The sequence below is a fragment of the Polypterus senegalus genome, chromosome 10, assembly GCF_016835505.1.
Source record: "Polypterus senegalus isolate Bchr_013 chromosome 10, ASM1683550v1, whole genome shotgun sequence".
In the NCBI taxonomy this organism is placed as follows: Eukaryota; Metazoa; Chordata; class Cladistia; order Polypteriformes; family Polypteridae; genus Polypterus; species Polypterus senegalus.
Window position 1 is genome coordinate 9953069 of NC_053163.1, and position 17194 is coordinate 9970262.

Genomic DNA, 17194 nt, shown 5'->3' on the forward strand with positions numbered 1-17194 from the left:
TTTGTTCCTGCCTTGCACCCTGTGCTGGCTGGGATTGGCTCCAGCAGACCCCCGTGACCCTGTGTTAGGATATAGCAGGTTGGACTCCAGCCAGGAGAGGAACCCTGGTAAAAATATAACACCAGGGGAGAAAAGAAGGAACGAAGTAGAAATGTCAGAGCTCTTCTGGTTGATCTGAAGGTAAAAGAGGAAAAAGAGTAAGCGACAGCACCATCCTGTGGTCGGAGGTGGAGTTACAGGTAATACAAAAAGCCCTGATGATGTGGCTGACACTACCCAGCGAAACATCCCAAACAATGAAGTCTTAGCTAATTAAGTTACCCTTCGTTCACGTCCGCATGCCCGTCCCAGGATGACATCCTAGTAGCACGCTTGACATGGAGCTTAGCAACTTTTCAGTTTAAAGCCCCACCTTACATTTTCTTAGAAATGGCTCACAGCATTTTCACATTAGCTACAAGTTCCAAGAGAATGACTTCACGTATAATTAAAACTTGCACACCAAATTAAAAACAAAATGCACAAACATTTGACATCATTTGTTTTCTTCTGAATTCTTTTTCTTTATGAGGCACACATCGAGATTCACTCTGAATAATACCTAACATAGCAGAGAGCACCATATGTGTATGAAGGTATATGTGGATTTGTGTGTTTCCACTCACAAACACACACACACACACAGGTATAATTTAGTTTTATTGCATGAGTTTGGGATCTGTAAAAGTCTTGGTCCTCCATCCCAATGAGGTGTGTGTGTGTGTTATTCTGATAAGCCAAAGAGTAAATAAGCATGGGTGTGTGTGGGCCTGTGTCCTCAGACGAACTGCTGCCTCTACCAGGGTTGTTTCCTTTCTTACGCCAATCCTGCTAAAACAGGCCTCCAAACCCACAATTTTGGAACAGAACTGGATTCTTCTGTTATAGTGCACACACACACACACACACACACAATACATTTCTGTTTCCACTTCTAGTTTGAACTCAGGCTTTATAAGAGGAAGTCAATTTCCTTAGCATGAACTGAATTGAATTAAATTAGTAGGTTCGGTGATGGATGGATGGATGGGTGGATTCTTTGGTTAGAGCTCTGAGCTGAGTGTGTGTGCGCCCAGCCCGGGGTTTATTTCCTGCCTTGCACCCTGTGTTGGCTGGGATTGGCTCCAGCAGACCCCCGTGACTGTGTAGATATGATATAGCGGGTTGGATAATGGATGGATGGATGGATATGATCAGAACCCGAGGAGAGTCTTATTAACCTGAGGACCCCAAAAGGTTAGTTTAAGATTAAGGCTGCAAATCTCAAGATTTTTTAGGTTAGGGTTGTGGGAGGGGTAGGACATAAAATAAATTAAGATTATGTTTTTTTTATGCGGTTAGGGGATTTTCTCCAGCCAGGACCTTAATAATGTTTGTACCAAGTCCTGTGTCAGGCAACATACAGTGTATCACGTTGAATTTGGGTAAGTTTAATTCTAGAATTGTGTAACACATTTGGAAGTTTCAAAAGTTGTTGATTAAAAGCCTATATCCTTTTTATCCCTTTAGGATGTTGGACTGGAGGAATATGTGACACATAGAGGGATGAATTTTGGGGTCAGAGTGCAGGGTCAGGTTATTTGTACAGCAACCCTGGAACAACTGCAGGTTAAGAGTTTTGCTCAAAGGTCCAAGAGTGTAGCATGCCTTCTGTCAGTACCAGAATTCAAACAGGTAGCCGTTGAGTTACTAGCCCAGATCCTTTAGCCAGAGAGCCACCACTCCTCCCTAATGAAGACAGATTTATTTTATTTCATGCTTGGATCATTTTCACACTGACTTTCCTACATACACATTTTGCGTATATTTCTTTTTACTCCCTCCTTTATGATAATGTCAACTTTGCTGTAGAGAAACCTTTGAGTTATATGACCTTACCTGTATTTTTGCACAGTCTATCCTCTATGATCCTGAATTAGACTAAAAGGGTCTTATAATGTTTTGCAAAGATTGTTTTTCATAAATCAATGGCTTTTAATAATTCATTTTGCTAAATTAACCTCCCTGGTGTTTTCCACTGAATTAATGACGTTTCTGATGAAATCTGTAGGCACAGGGTGCCAATTCAGCAATGTTTAATTTGACTTAAATCATTCTTGAATTGCATCCATTTAAGAAGCACCTGGTCATAGTAGGGGATAACAGCACTTTTTTTTCCCTTTTTCAACTCACTTTCCCCACTTCTCTGTAGGTGCTCCACTCTGTTCCTGCTTACTGTATGTGAAACTACACTGGTGAGCATGATCTCTGAATTTTGAGGGAGAATTACACTGGTCTGCAATTTTTTCTTTCGATTCTGCCAAAATATTTTTAGGTGTTCTTTATAGATATATGGGAGCTGAAACTACATTTGGCAACATGATTGCTCTATCACACTCATTCTGAGAGGTGAACGTTCAAAATGAAAAGCACTATTTTAGAAAAAAAAAAGTAATATATTTTTAAGTTAATTATTTAGAAATCCCAATTGTAGAAATGATTTCGGAAAACCTAAATCTATGAAATACACAGATTTTTTGTGCAGGAGGATTTTGGTGCAGACCAAAGATATTGTCCATTTATTTGTGCAGTAAGTCCTGTTTTTGGAATATGGAGCATCCAAGGGTATTGTGTTGAGTTCTTTCTATTATATTATTAATTTTCAATATATTGGTCATTAAATTCTGACAATGAAGCTGGTGACCTACCTAGCTTTTGAATATTTCTGGCTGATGGATTATAGGTAAAAGTGTGCAGCTCAAGTTTTCAGGAAAAAGTGGCCCCTTTGAGCTACAGCCTTAGAAAGGTTTAACTCTTATCACTACTGAGGTGGCTGCTTAGAAGTAGATAACGAACATAATTAACAAGTGACTGATTGGCAGTATACTATCTCTTATAATAACTACTGGAGTTTTTTTTTTTTTTGGTGTGTAACATATTTAAAATTGTGAGCTCCTATTTATGTTGGTCTTTTTAAGTAGGTTGAAGACGTTGTCCTCCATGACTTGAGATGCTATTGGAGGTACCTCAATCAGCAGGCACTTAGGCACTTAGTAAGGGTCATTATCAGCTTCTTTTGCATTTTTTCATCATCATCATCCAACCTGCTATATCCTGACACAGGGTAACGGGGGTCTGCTGGAGCCAATCCCAGCCAGCACAGGGCGCAAGGCAGGAACAAACTGCGGGCAGGGTGCCAGCCCACCACAGGGCACACACACACACCACCCAAACACACACCAGGAACAATTTTAGGATCACCTAACCTGCATGTCTTTGGACTGAGGGAGGAAACCCACGCAGACATGGGGAGAACATGCAAACTCCACACAGGGAGGACCCAAGAAGCAAAGCCAGGTTTGCCAATGACAGAAACGTGATGCACGGGGAGCCTAGAAAGACACGGTTATCAGCTTTCTTCTAAGAAGTAACTTAATTTAGATTACTCTCTCCCACTTTTGTGTTTCCTTTATTCATACTACCTCTCTAAATTTAAATCTCTAGGCAAAAACAGTGGAATGTTTGTAAATTTTCTTTTCCCCTTTATTTAGTATATTAACAATTTTCACTCACTGACTTTGAATACTGTATCATTTGCACACTGATGGTATTTAAAAAGCTCAAAATAATACAGCAAACTTTTCTTCTTCTGTACAATGTTGCACAGCTATAATCTATACTAATAAAAGGCAAAGCCCTCACTCACTCACTCACTCACTCATTGACTCACTCACTCACTCACTCACTCACTCACTCACTCACTCACTCACTCATCACTAATTCTCCAACTTCCCGTGTAGGTAGAAGGCTGAAATTTGGCAGGCTCATTCCTTACAGCTTACTTACAAAAGTTGGGCAGGTTTCATTTCGAAATTCTACGCCTAATGGTCATAACTGGAAGGTATTTTTCTCTATTATCTGTAATGGAGTTGAGCTGGAATGACGTGGGGGGGCGGAGTTTTGTGTGACATCATCACGCCTCCCACGTAATCACGTGAACTGACTGTCAGCGCGTGCGTAGAAAACCAGGAAGACCTCCAAAAAGCGCTTAAGAAAACATGCATTATATAATTGAGAAGGCAGCGAAACAATAAGAAGTGAGCGAGTGACATATACTACCATATTCATGAGTGTTGCCAGCTCGGAAAGAAAGCACGGTGTAAACCTAAACTTTAAATTAAGTTCATAGACAGGCTACCGCTGACGTTTCACATGCCCACAGGTAATCGGGATACAAGTTTAATGAGAGGACGCAGGATATAAACGAGAGTTTTGATCACTTTGTAACTAAGTTAAAATTGTAGGTGAAGGGGTGTGCTTATGCAAATTTCGAGAGACTGTGTTTGTGGGGAGTGACAGTTAAAGGCGGATGGGGGAGTCACGTCATCATCTCCCCTCCCATTCATCTCATTTTACTCTGAGCTGAGCTCCGCGGCTAATGCCGTCTTTCGAAGCAACTTCGTCAGACTGCCACCAAATACTCACAGAAAAATCCACAAGTTAATACACACGCGGTCTCTATAGAGTTTCTACACACTGAATCCTCCAGGCACTACTTACAAAAGGTTACATTGACAATCGTGTTACGTTATTTTTAAAATCTTTCCTTTTCTTAACACAAGCACAGCTGAGAAGCTTCGATGCATGTGCTCCATAGCGTTAAAAATAATGCATTTAATCACACTTTGCATTACAAGCAAAGGGAGCTTTTCAATGCATGATTTCCTGGTACACGATTACATTGATCAAGCGCATCCCGATTCATTTTACCCTCGCACCACCTTAGTTTGAGAAGAAGTATGAAAAAATATGAGGTTAACACAGAAAAACAGATCACCAATTCAAGCTTTATGAATAATCGATTCTCCATCAATAATTGTTTTGGTAAAGCCATCCTCCTTCCATTTTATAATTTTTCCGCCACTAGTAATGATTAAATGAACGGTAAAAAAAGTAAGAGCAAAGCGAGGGTGACTTATTTAGGCAGGCATATATATGACAGCAACACTCATGACAATGTCAATCATGTTACGTTATTATTAAAATGTTTCCTTTTCTTTTTTATTACTTCTTTAACACACTACTTCTCCGCTGCGTAGCGGGTATTTTGCTATATATATAATATATGAATGACCTCCAAAAGCGCTGAGACTTTTGATATCATGAGCGTGTCTGCAAAACTGGGGTCTCCTGCCCAGCAAAAGTCGAGCAGCCAGCGCGTGCATAGCTGTGCCGGCCTTTGAGGCGCTGACTGCGTTCTGCCTTAAGTCAAAGTGAGCACTTTTAATTTTTTTCATCCTCCCCCTGCGCTATAGCCCAGACAAGTGCAAACACGGGACCCCTTTTCTACACCACGGAAAAATAATATTAAGGCGATTCACACTTTCTTTTGCACGTATACGATTATGAGGTTCTCACCCCGGATTATGAAGACACGCACGAGTGCAGGACTGACAGTGCCATCACAGCCGATTAATGGCGGGGCGTCTCACCAGTCTACACAAGACCCACCGCGACTGTCCCCAAAAGGCGATCATAACGTCAGCGAACACATCTCTCTATACTATATAAAAGAAAAAGGCAACTTTCCTTTCTTTACACCTTTTTTCCTTTTATCCCAAACCAAAGCCTTTCTCGCTTAACACTGCAGAGGACACAAAACTAATTTTCTTTAAATGCCGGTAAGGCACATTACCACAGGCACAAATTTGAACGTTCACATAGAAAATGTAATTTCAATGTACCTGTACTTCTTAAAACGTTAATGTTTTACTGTTTAATAACTTATAGACTATAATTTATTATTTTTCCCTTGCACTCAGTGACCAAACCTATACACACACATATAGACACATACAAACATACACACAAGTATATGTATGTATATATATATACACTCACACATACATACATACATACTTACATACATACACACATATATATAATTTGTGTGTGTGTATGTATGTATGTGTGTATATATGATGTAGATAGGTATGTATGTGCGAGTGTGTGTATATGTAGATATGTATATAGATATGTAGATATGAAGATATGTATGTGTATATATGTATATATGTCTATATATATATATGTATGTATGTATGTATGTATATATATGACAGCAGCAATCCAAGCTGTGAGAAAACAGTAAAAAGGAGGCGTGTCAGACGTCGTGGTACATTTTCTGATGCAGCTGCCGAAAACAACTTTGTGAAGCTGCCGCCAAATACACAAAACAATTACTTTGACAATCATGTTACATTATTTTTAAAATGTTTCCTTTTCTTTCTCTTTTCTTCTTTAACACACTACTTCTCCGCTGCCAAGCGGGTATATATATATATATATATATATATATATATAGATAGATAGATAGATATATATATATATATAGATAGATATGAGAACAACATATATATATATATATATATAGATACATAGATATATATATATATATATATAGATAGATAGATATGAGAACAACACTCATATCAATGACAAAACAATTACATTAACAACCATGTTACGTTATTTTTACATTTTTCCTTTTCTTTTCGTACCTTCTTTAACACACTACTTCTCCGCTGCCGGTATTCTGCTAGTATATAATATACTGTATACAGTTACACACACATATATATATATATATATATATATATATATATATATATATATATATATATATATATATATATATATATATATATATATATATAGTTAATAATATATATTATGCATAGTTTTTTTGTACATGTCTATTTTGTGTCCAGCATCATTATGGTGGCAGATCACAGAGTGAAGGATTCCCAGACTTTCTAATCTCTAATGAAACATAATATTGACCTTCCCACTACAAAGATTTGGGTAACAAATAAGTGAATTCAATTTACCTTGCCTCCTTTGTTCTAATTTCTTAATCAGCGGCTTCTCCGATGACTCATGGCGCACCTTTACTGAGACTGGATAATTATAATGAATTTTGGAAGTGAAACAACATGAGCTAGAAGTAGAGAAGTACCCGGTGTCACCTTCTATTGTACAACTGCTATTTTCTGACAAATCTTCAAACCATTTGATCTCAATTTTTTGGGGGTAGAAGTGACTGGCCTTAATGTTCAGCTTATTAGGGGACTCCATTGAAATATCAGAGAGCACTGGTGGAGCTGTTGAAAGAAGAAAAGAAAAAAAAAACTAAAGAAAAAAACAGGCTTGTTCAATGTGTTACAACGTAATTCAGCTAAGCACATGCTTATAAGTGTATGGGTGGGACATATTACTTACTATTTATCTCCTCCTCTCTCCAGCCACTAACTTTGTTAAGTACAGTCTAAGGCCACAGGAGTCCAGTGCCTATCATATCAGAACTTGGTACAAGACAGGAACCAAATGTAAATAGGGACCAAGCCTGTCAAAGGAGAACTTCAAGCACATATTCATGCAGGGCCATAAACCCAAAACATTGGGGATATGGACGGAAACTGGAATAGAGAAACACTCACAAGCACATGTATAAGACAGACAAATTGAAGTATGGATAAAAAATAATATTTAAAGACCGAAACACACAATGAATGGAAGATAAGTGTGATGTCAGGTGTATTCACTTAATAATAAATGATTCACAGCCATATTCCAGAAGAATCCCCTTCCTGATGTTACGGCCACAGGAAATAACTCATAAAATAGGAGTTACTGAAACTAGGCAGAAGCACAGGCAGAAAAGGCAGAAGCTGAGCAGGGTGTGTCATAGAACTGTGTAAGAAAAATTAACTGCTTGCAAGCTGCTAAGGGTTAATAGCTGACAAACCCGTTTTTCTATAACGGCAAGTTATTCAAACAGACGTCTGTCATAAGAAAGGGTCTAGTGAGCTGACCAAAGACAATTTCCAGTTTCTTAGGAGCGTGTCTATTTGACACAAGAGAGCTGACCTTTCCTTCTTTAGGGTCTATCTGACAAGTGAACAAAAATAAGAACAGATGGTCCATTAGCGTACTTAAATAAAATTCTTAAGGAAACGATATTATGAATAAGAAATAAGGGGAAGGAAGAAAAAGGTATGAAAACCAATGGGCAAAAATATAATTTTGCTCTTCTGCCTTGCAATGTAGAATCCACGTACTCATCTGTGACTGAATAAAAATCTAATTGACAGTTTTGTCCTGTCTTCCTCGGAGGGAGTTTTTTACTTCGACAGAACAGGATGGATTTAAAGTAGGAAAAATTGGGTGTAAAGATGACAGCTGCTATTACAAGAAGGTTACTTGCTTGTTTTATTGGTAATGTAGAAAGGTGTAAGGAACAAAACAGGAAAGAGATGGAAAGTGAAAATGGGGCAGTGAGTGAATGTTCAAAAGTTGCTGTCTGACAAATGTGAGGGAGTAGCATATAGAACAGCTACTGCTAAAGAAGAATGCAGACAAAGCAGGGAAAAAGAAGCACAAGCTGCCCATAATAAAAGTGAGAGCAGAAGTAATGGGATCTGACTGGAACAATAAAACTTGGCTGGGTGAACTACCTGGGACAGACGAGTGCCTCCATAAAGAGTGGGAGTGTAAATATGAGCAAAACGAAAAATATCTAGAATATGCTACACCAATATCTGATTCACAACTTTTAGGAGTTAGTGGATTTTTCACTTGGATTTTCACACGCATTTTGAGATCACAGTTCAACATAAAAGATACATAGGCATTGAAAGAAAAATGGAAGGATAGTGCAAGAAGATAGGAAAAAGAAAATAAAATTATTTCTAGTTTGTCTGTTTTTTTTTTTTGTTTTTTTTTTCCATTTTCCTAACCTTTTGAAACAATGCATCTTCTGTTTTTGAGTTTTTACAGATTTTGACTTCCAATGAGTGTTCCAGTGATTGCCCAGAAGTAATTTAAGTGTTGACACCAGGATGAAAACCAAGAAATGAGATTGACAGAAACTGATCTGTCGCCTTCAATTTTGCAGACCTGCCCATAGACAGGAACAAAGACAAAGAAACAAAGAAAAGAAAAAGACCAAAGACAAAGAAAAGATACCAAGACTGAAGGCAAATGACAAAGAGCAAAGACCTGGAAGAAGAATAGAATATAAAGAGCAAGAAAACAACACCTACGGGAGTTTTTAAGTGAGTCAGGTTTACAAACCATACATTAATAGGACCAATCATACTAGTAATAGATTTAAAAGGATATTTGAGCACAGAGTAATTGCAGCAAATTATCATTCCAAGAGGTGGTAACTGTGCACACCTGTTAAGAATACCAAAAGGTAAGGACAACAGTTTTGGGAGCCCATAAAGAGTAGATTCTGGGTATTATTTATTTGGAATAATTAATAGTCAATACTATTATAAGGAATAGACACCAACTGAATAAAGACTTTTAGAAGACTTTTCAAATAAGCAGGCGCAGCTGGTACATTTATAAGTCAGATGGGCTCTGTAGGTTAGGTATAGTTTCATTGGGAAAAACTGGGACCCCTACTGTGATTGTCGGCTGTAGTATAAGCATAGGACCAGTGGACCAATTTTAAAATGAGGTGTTCAGCACAGTAGGTATGCATATGGAATCTAGAGGTTGGCTTCATGGAGAAGGAAAAGGGATGCATAGTGAAGAAGTCTCTCTTGCTGCACAGGAGGGTACTTGGTGCCCAATGGTGGTGATGCCAGTTTATACTGGCTGATAGCAGTCAGTTTCACCATGGGGGGAATAACAGGAAAGGCAGCTTATAGTCAACCTAGAAATGTGCAATTAGAGGCCAGAAAGGTTAGTTTGAACAGTTAATGCAGTGGCACATGTGGCATGCAGCCTTCCAAATTTTGAAAAAAAAATTTTTTTCACATAATAGATTTAAAAAGGAATTGGACTAGGTTATAAAATTAGATTGAAGCAAAGAAGTAGCCTGCCATCAGAGGACCAAAGGGTTGAATGCACATGGTACAATGAGAGCGGGACATGTAATTGGTGTCAGGTAATCAATGTATAGCTGGTTAGGACATTTTTTTTATCCCACATTAAGAAAAAGCCTCTTAAAGGTTATCTGGTACCTTTAATTTTAACATGATAAAGCATGCATTGATAGTGGAACAGAGCAACTTTGTTAAATTACTTTTTAAAATATTTATAGAAACAAGAAAGTTTTGCTAATTACAACAATACAGCTCAAGCCAATGTCACATTATACAACTTCTAATCATAGGAAATGTCAGACTTGCTGACCACAGTTGCTGATGTTGCAGCGAGGACTATGTCAATATACATGACTGAAAATAGCTGGTCTCGTCATATTTGGCAATTGCATGTTGACTTTCCAGCACAGCTGTGCTTGTCCCTTTTTCTGCTTGACTGAGTTGGTGTCATATGAATGGTCAACAGCTAGGGCAAGTTCAGCCTCAATCTCAATACTTTTTTTTTTCCTTTTTTTATATTCTGTTGTGGTATGTAAAACACAAGACATCAGACAGACAAGTCTGTCTTCTGTTTGTAAGGTCCAAAACACACGCACTCCTAATTCTTTATCGCTGAATGCTATGCATTGTACTCCCATATAAGCAGTCATTGGTCATTGTCTAATGTGACAATCTTATGTATACATAATGTATATGTTTGAGAACAAGTAAACCAGCAGTCATTAAATAATTTTATTTTAAAGAAAATAAGAAAGAATTATTTTAGCAAAAAATTTTCTGTTGTTAGCTTATTGGTTTTGGGTAGCACAAACTTAAAATTAGGTTCCTCTGGAGTCGGAACTGTGAATAATCAATATGATAGCACAACACAGTCTTCTAGTTTGCCACTCACAGCTTTTAAAAAATATAAAAAAAAATTATATTTGCTTGGTGGTCAACATGCAACATGCAGTAATTCTAAATAGTTTAGTCTTATGAATGATGGAAGTGTTGAATAAAGCAGCATTACATTGTTATTATTATTACAACCCCAATTCCAATGAAGTTGGGACGGTGTGTAAAACGTAAATAAAAACAGAATCCAAAAAAGCTGGGACAGGGGCAGAAAAAGACTGGGAAAGTTGAGGAATGTTGAAAAAACACCTGTTTTGAACATTCCTCAGGTGAACAGGTTAATTGGAAACAGGGAAATCATGGACATCGTGTCCTCCGAGCAGAAGAGGAAAAGGACCATCCGAATTGTTATCAGCGCAAAGTCCAAAAGGCAGCATCAGTTATGGTATGGTGGTATGTTAGTGCCCATGGCATGGGTAACTTGAACATCTGTGAAGGCACTATTAATGCTGAAAGGTACATCCAGGTTTTGGAGCAACATATGCTGCCATCCAAGTGACGTCTTTTTCAGGGACTGTGGTATAGCAGGTCCACAGCTCTCTTAGCAAAGACCGTTTTAGTTTTTAAATAAATAATCACCACACTCGCAGCTTAGTGAGGGGGCGTGGTGGCTGTAGCAGATCTTGGGGCCATCTGCAGTGTGGGCATTTCTCATCTAGTGCACAGGTGAGGGACTGCCCACATCCGTGATTGTTCCTGAGGCTGCTAATGTGATGCAGCTGCTATGCCCCTCTCGTTATATAGAAGCACGAGTCGGTAAGGAAGGAAAAAAGGAACAAAGAAAAGAAAGACGGAGGTGGCTGGAGAAAGCAGGAGAGAGAGAGATGGTGCGAGTGGGCGAGTGAGCAAACGAGCGCCCGCAGGCAGCTGCGTGGAAGCCTGGGTGTTAGGCCAACACCTGGGAGCTGAAGTAATGGTCGCTCCGGCTGAGTGAGCATGTAGCGGGAGTGACCAAAGAAGCAGAGACTGTCCGCATAAGGCCGGGACAGCAGCAGGAGTCGGGAGGCTTGGAGGTGAAGTCCTTGGTGTGGGCGTCCTGGAAACCAAGGAGTCCAAGTCTCGGGCCTGGGATGAGTGCCAAACCGAAGCCAGGATCGGGAGGACTCCAGACCTGTGTGTGTGAGAGAAAGGGCAAAGCCCAACCGGGAGAAGCAGGTGAGACGCTAGTGTAGAAGAGCACCGGGCTTAATGATTTAGAAGGACTGTTTCCAGCGTCGTTTTAATCTCTGGTTTTAAAGGATTATTTTTCTGTTTATTGATTTTAAACCTCCACAGTCTCACTGTTTTATGGATTATTTATTTAAGAAAGACCTTTGAATCACTGCACTATTTATTTGAAACACTGTTTTGTTGGATTTTAAATAAAACCACTTTTGCACATTATACATCATCCGCTTGCTATGTTGTTGCCTCACTGTCTAGCTCATCTCAGTTATATCTATCGACAGTGTTGGTTTCAAGGGCTCCTGAAAAGCGGTTGGGAGCATGGATCTGAACCCGCATCGTCAAAGGGACGTCCCTGCTTATTTCAGCAGGACAATGCAAAGCCACATTCTGCATGTGTTACAACAGCGTGGCTTCGTAGTAAAAGAGTGCGGGTACGAGACTGGCCTGCCTGCAGTCCACACCTGTCTCCCATTGAAAATGTGTGGCGCATTATGAAGTGCAAAATACGACAACGCAGACCCCGAACTGTTGAGCAACTGAAGTTGTACATCAAGCAAGAATGGGAAAGAATTCCACCTACACAGCTTCAACAATTAGTGTCCTCAGTTCCCAAACGCTTATTGAGTGTTGTTAAAAGGTAAGGTGATATAACACAGTGGTCAACATGCCCCTGGCCCAGCTTTTATGGAACGTGTTGCAGGCATCAACTTCAAAATGAGTGAAGATTTGCAAAACAACAATAAAGTTTATCAGTTTGAACATTCGATATCTTGTCTTTGTAGTGTATATAATTGAATATAGGTGGAAAAAGATTTGCAAATCATTGTATTCTGTTTTTATTTACGTTTTACAAAATTTCCCAACTTCATTGGAATTGTTGTTGTATTATTATTATTATTATTATTATTCAAAATAAGAAATACTTAAATTTTCTTCTGCTACAAGAAATAGCATTGTCTTCCAATACCCAGATTAGTTGCGTAAACATAGAAATTCTTATTTTAATTACCTGCATTGCAAAATTGGAACAGATCATCAACAAAAGCAACATGCTGGAATCACATACTTTAATCTTTTTGCTTGTGTGTGAAGCTGGTCACTTACCTAACACTCTGATTGTTACTTCTTTTTTCCGAGTCATTGTCCAAAAGAACAAGGCAGGAGTGGATCTAACACGGCATTGAAGCACTATCCCATCATCTTTCAAAGTCGGTGTAAATGTGATCGAGGTGTACCCAGTTTGGTTTGAGAATTCATTTGGCAAGAGAACAGACTGCTCTTCTAGAGTTTTTTTATTTGCAAAAGTCACTTTTCCTGATGGCACAGAGCTTTTCAGAACATATTTTCCATTCTCATTAGTGATTTGCTTCCATCTGCAGCAGTAGTTTCCTTTGTGCTTCATCCACCAGGTTGGCTCCTTGAAATTCACACAAAGGTTGCCACTAAATGTGCATTGCAGTGTTGTTTCATGATTCACTAGTATTTTACCAGGTGTATTAATGTCATGCATCAAGATTTTTATTTTTCGATCTGCGTGAAATTAACAGAAAAAGATGAAAATGGTTCTTGCTGTTAATTAATGACAAAATATTCCTTACAATCAAGTCAGGTCAGGATGGGGAACATGTACTGGTACATCGCATTGCTGCACCCACCACATGATGAAACAGCTGTTGGCAACCCCCCAGGCAAACAACTGGAAATGACCCTCTATCTGCTGTAGCCAGGTGATATGTGGGCATCCTCTTGGCCTGATCCAGCCACTTGGGTCCTCAACAGTGAGTATCCTGTGAGCCAGATCACCCTGGGGAAATCTCGCCACTCGTACTGTAGTGCCGTAACTGATGCTCCCTCACAATGCAGGTCATGTGTCTCATTTGAGACTCCATGAGCAACACAAAGTCAAACCAATGGGACCCAAGGATTATCTGAAGAGACACAGGACTGAAGGAGCAGTCTTAGACTCAGGTCACTGGAGAGCATCCATGTCTCAAAAACAGGAAGCACCAGGACTCTAAAGACTTTGACCTTCATCCTTTAGTAGAGATACCAGGGGCGCCACACACCCCTTTCCAGTAACCTCATGACCCACCATGCTCTCCCAGTCCATCTACTGACTTCATAGAAAGAGTCGCCAGATTCACATGAATGTCACTGCCGAGGTAAGTTAACCTCTCGACGAGGTTGACACTCTCTCCGCAGACAAACATACTGCTGATGAGCCCAAGAGGTCATTAAAGGTCTGATCTTGGTTTTTATCAGGACACTCACAAGCCATACAGTGATCTAAGAAATCACTATACTTTGACTAAATATTTCTTACAATCAGGTCAGGTCAGGTTGGGGAACATGTACTGTACTGGTATTCTATTGTGTGAGTTGACTTGCCAACCTTTTTAAAACACAAGCCACATTTGAAAAAAAAAAACTCTGCATTATATGAGGAAGTGTCTGCCTTGTTATAAAGAGCAAAGTATAGATACCAAGGAAAATGTAATAAATAACTTTTTCTAGTGTATACAAAATAAAGAAATACTTCTAACATGGTCTACTTACATTTTTTGTAAATCAGACGAAAACTCAGACCAGCTAGAACAGTTAGTAGCAGGGAAATGATCACGACTGGTGCTAGAATCAAAATCATTGTGGTTTTCCCCTTTTGTTCAATGGGATCTGTTAAAATAAAATCAATGTGTATGAACAACAGGAAAATCTGAAAAATGTCATCCATCCATCCAAGTTTATAATTTGGTTATCCAACTTAGGGTGTTGACAAGGGGCCAAAGGCTAGACAAAAAATATTGGGTGCAAAGTGAAAACCCAACCTGGATGGGGCAGCAATAGAAAGTAGTCATGATCTGTGGAATGCAACAAAGTGGAAAGCACACTCATTCATTATAGGGAACATCTTCAGGGCCTATTCGCTATTTATAATTCCACTCTGAGCCCAGGTTAGTGTTTTCGCTACTGCCTTCTCCTTTCTTGCCTTCAGACTAGAAGATCAACGCCACAAGGAGCTCTGACATCACTTCCGCATTCATCCTTGAACCCAACTCTTCCTTCTCTATCATCTTACAAATGCTGCTGCCATTTGAATGAAGCCAGTCTAAAGACTTGCATCTGAGAAAATGACACCTTAAAATCTAGCTGATGATTTGCATTATCTCTTCTTGTCTTTTGATTTTAACCAGCATTTGCCAACTATATAGGGATCACCATCGAGTGCCTCAACTCTTTATCTGTGTTTGCTTATTTTTCTTACACTATTCATAGTTGTAGTCAGCCCAATGTCTTCACTCCACATAACTCTATTCTGTGTCTGTAACAGCTATAAACAGGTTGGAGTTTGGCACTGCTTGTTAGACATTAATATGCTGATGCTGTCCAAAGTCAATAAACTGATAAAGAAAACTTTTCTTTTCCTGCAATATAGTATTTGTGTATGGTTGATTTATGTTTTGATAGTGAATGGCTGAGGCTTTTATAACAAAAAATACTTTCACCCAGACTGTCCAGCTAAGAGCATTAAGGACATGTTTCAAAAAATATTACAAACACCTACTTTTCTAATTTATAGCACAGAATTTAAATTAAAGTTGATAGTAATCAGATAGGTAATGCAGCAATGGCAAAAGGGTCAACATTCACAAAATACATCAATATTTGTTTTCTTAACTCATTATACAAATATAGCCAGGTAATACTGTACTTCAGCTATTTGGTAATAAAGCTGAGTTTAAGAAAATGAACTCCTTTACATTTTCTCAAGATGATGATACTGCTGCTATTATACCTTCATTTTCTGCATAGAATCTTGATGTCATTTTTGATTCCTCCTTCTCTTGTTCTGCCCACATACCTCACATGAACAGTGTTTCTTACTTTTACCTCCACAACACATCCCATCCTTGTTTTGTTACTGAGACGTTTTTCCATGTTTACATCACATTCCACAATGACTTCTCTTGTACTTTCTGCCTTTGTAATCTGTTTTCTCAACTCTAGATGGTTTAAAGCTCTGCTGCAATGGTCATCCCTCTGACCCACACTTGCTCTGTTCCACCTTCACTTTTAATTTATCAATATTTCAAACTCTTTACTAACTGTTATTTGCCCCTTTACATGCCACATTTCAATGTTGTCTTTTGCACAATTATAATGGGCCTCCTCATGTCACTGTGTTGTGTAACTCCAGAAAATGTAGTGGAAATTGGCAAAATGGAGAAAGTCTTTGAAGGGTAAGGAACTGAAGATAAATAGGAAGAAAGCCCATGAGTTTTAAAGATGATTAGGATTCATATGTCAGCCTGCAGGGAGAGCTACTGAAAAAAGTGGATAAACTTAAATATCTAGGATTAGTTGTAGCCCAAGATGGAGAATGAAATGCAGAGAAAAGCCACAGCATGCTGTATGGATAGAATAATTGGAAGAAGGTACTAAAGGTCAGGTTTTTAAGACAGTGGAAAGACCAGCAATGATGTATGGAACTTGGGCATGGGCAGTAAAGGGAGCACAGGAGAAGATGATGGATATAGCAGAAATGGCCAGGAATGTTGAGATGGATGTGTGGCATTATAAAAAAGGACAGAATAAGAAATAAGACAATCAGAGGTGCAACAAAGGTGGCAGAGATATCTAAGAAAGTACATGTGGTATGGACATGTGATGAGGAGAGACAATGATAATGTGGGCGAAAGAGTGATGGGAATGGAAGTACAGGGGGATAAAAAGTGAGCGAGGCCAAAGCAGAGGTGGATGGATAAAGTAAAAGAAGATGAAGGAAAAGGGCCTGACTGAGGAGGAGGTTCAGGACTGAGCCATTTAGTGAAGATTGACAGGACACATTGACCCCACATAGAAGAAGAGCAACAACAACATCAAGTGCCTTCTCACAGTCTAGAACAAGATATTCAAAGTGGTCATCCCTCTAATGAAATTGACAGAAATAACAATGAAACCATTAATAGCTGCATTCACTCATTTGAGCATGTGACACTTGGGAAGGGAATAAAATAAAACTTTAAAAGCCAGGCAATACTGAATTTATAGAATCTGTGTTGAAATATCTTTTCCAGAAATACAGTAAAGTTACACAGAAGATGAGGAAACTAATACATTCATAAAAATTCAATTATTTACGTGGCTGCTCCAGAATTAATAGTGTACTGTACAATTGTCCATTTACTTAATATACCTATTTAATTAAATGTGAAGGT

General features: G+C 38.9%; 1 gene segment (V, D, J or C); it reads right to left on the reverse strand.

The window, feature by feature from the left end:
• LOC120536688 overlaps positions 1-17194 on the reverse strand; it is a 42449-nt gene that overhangs the window by 2735 nt on the left and 22520 nt on the right. The window contains 2 exon segments of the C gene segment in view: positions 6909-7181; positions 14535-14651. Coding sequence covers positions 6909-7181; positions 14535-14651 — 390 coding nt within the window.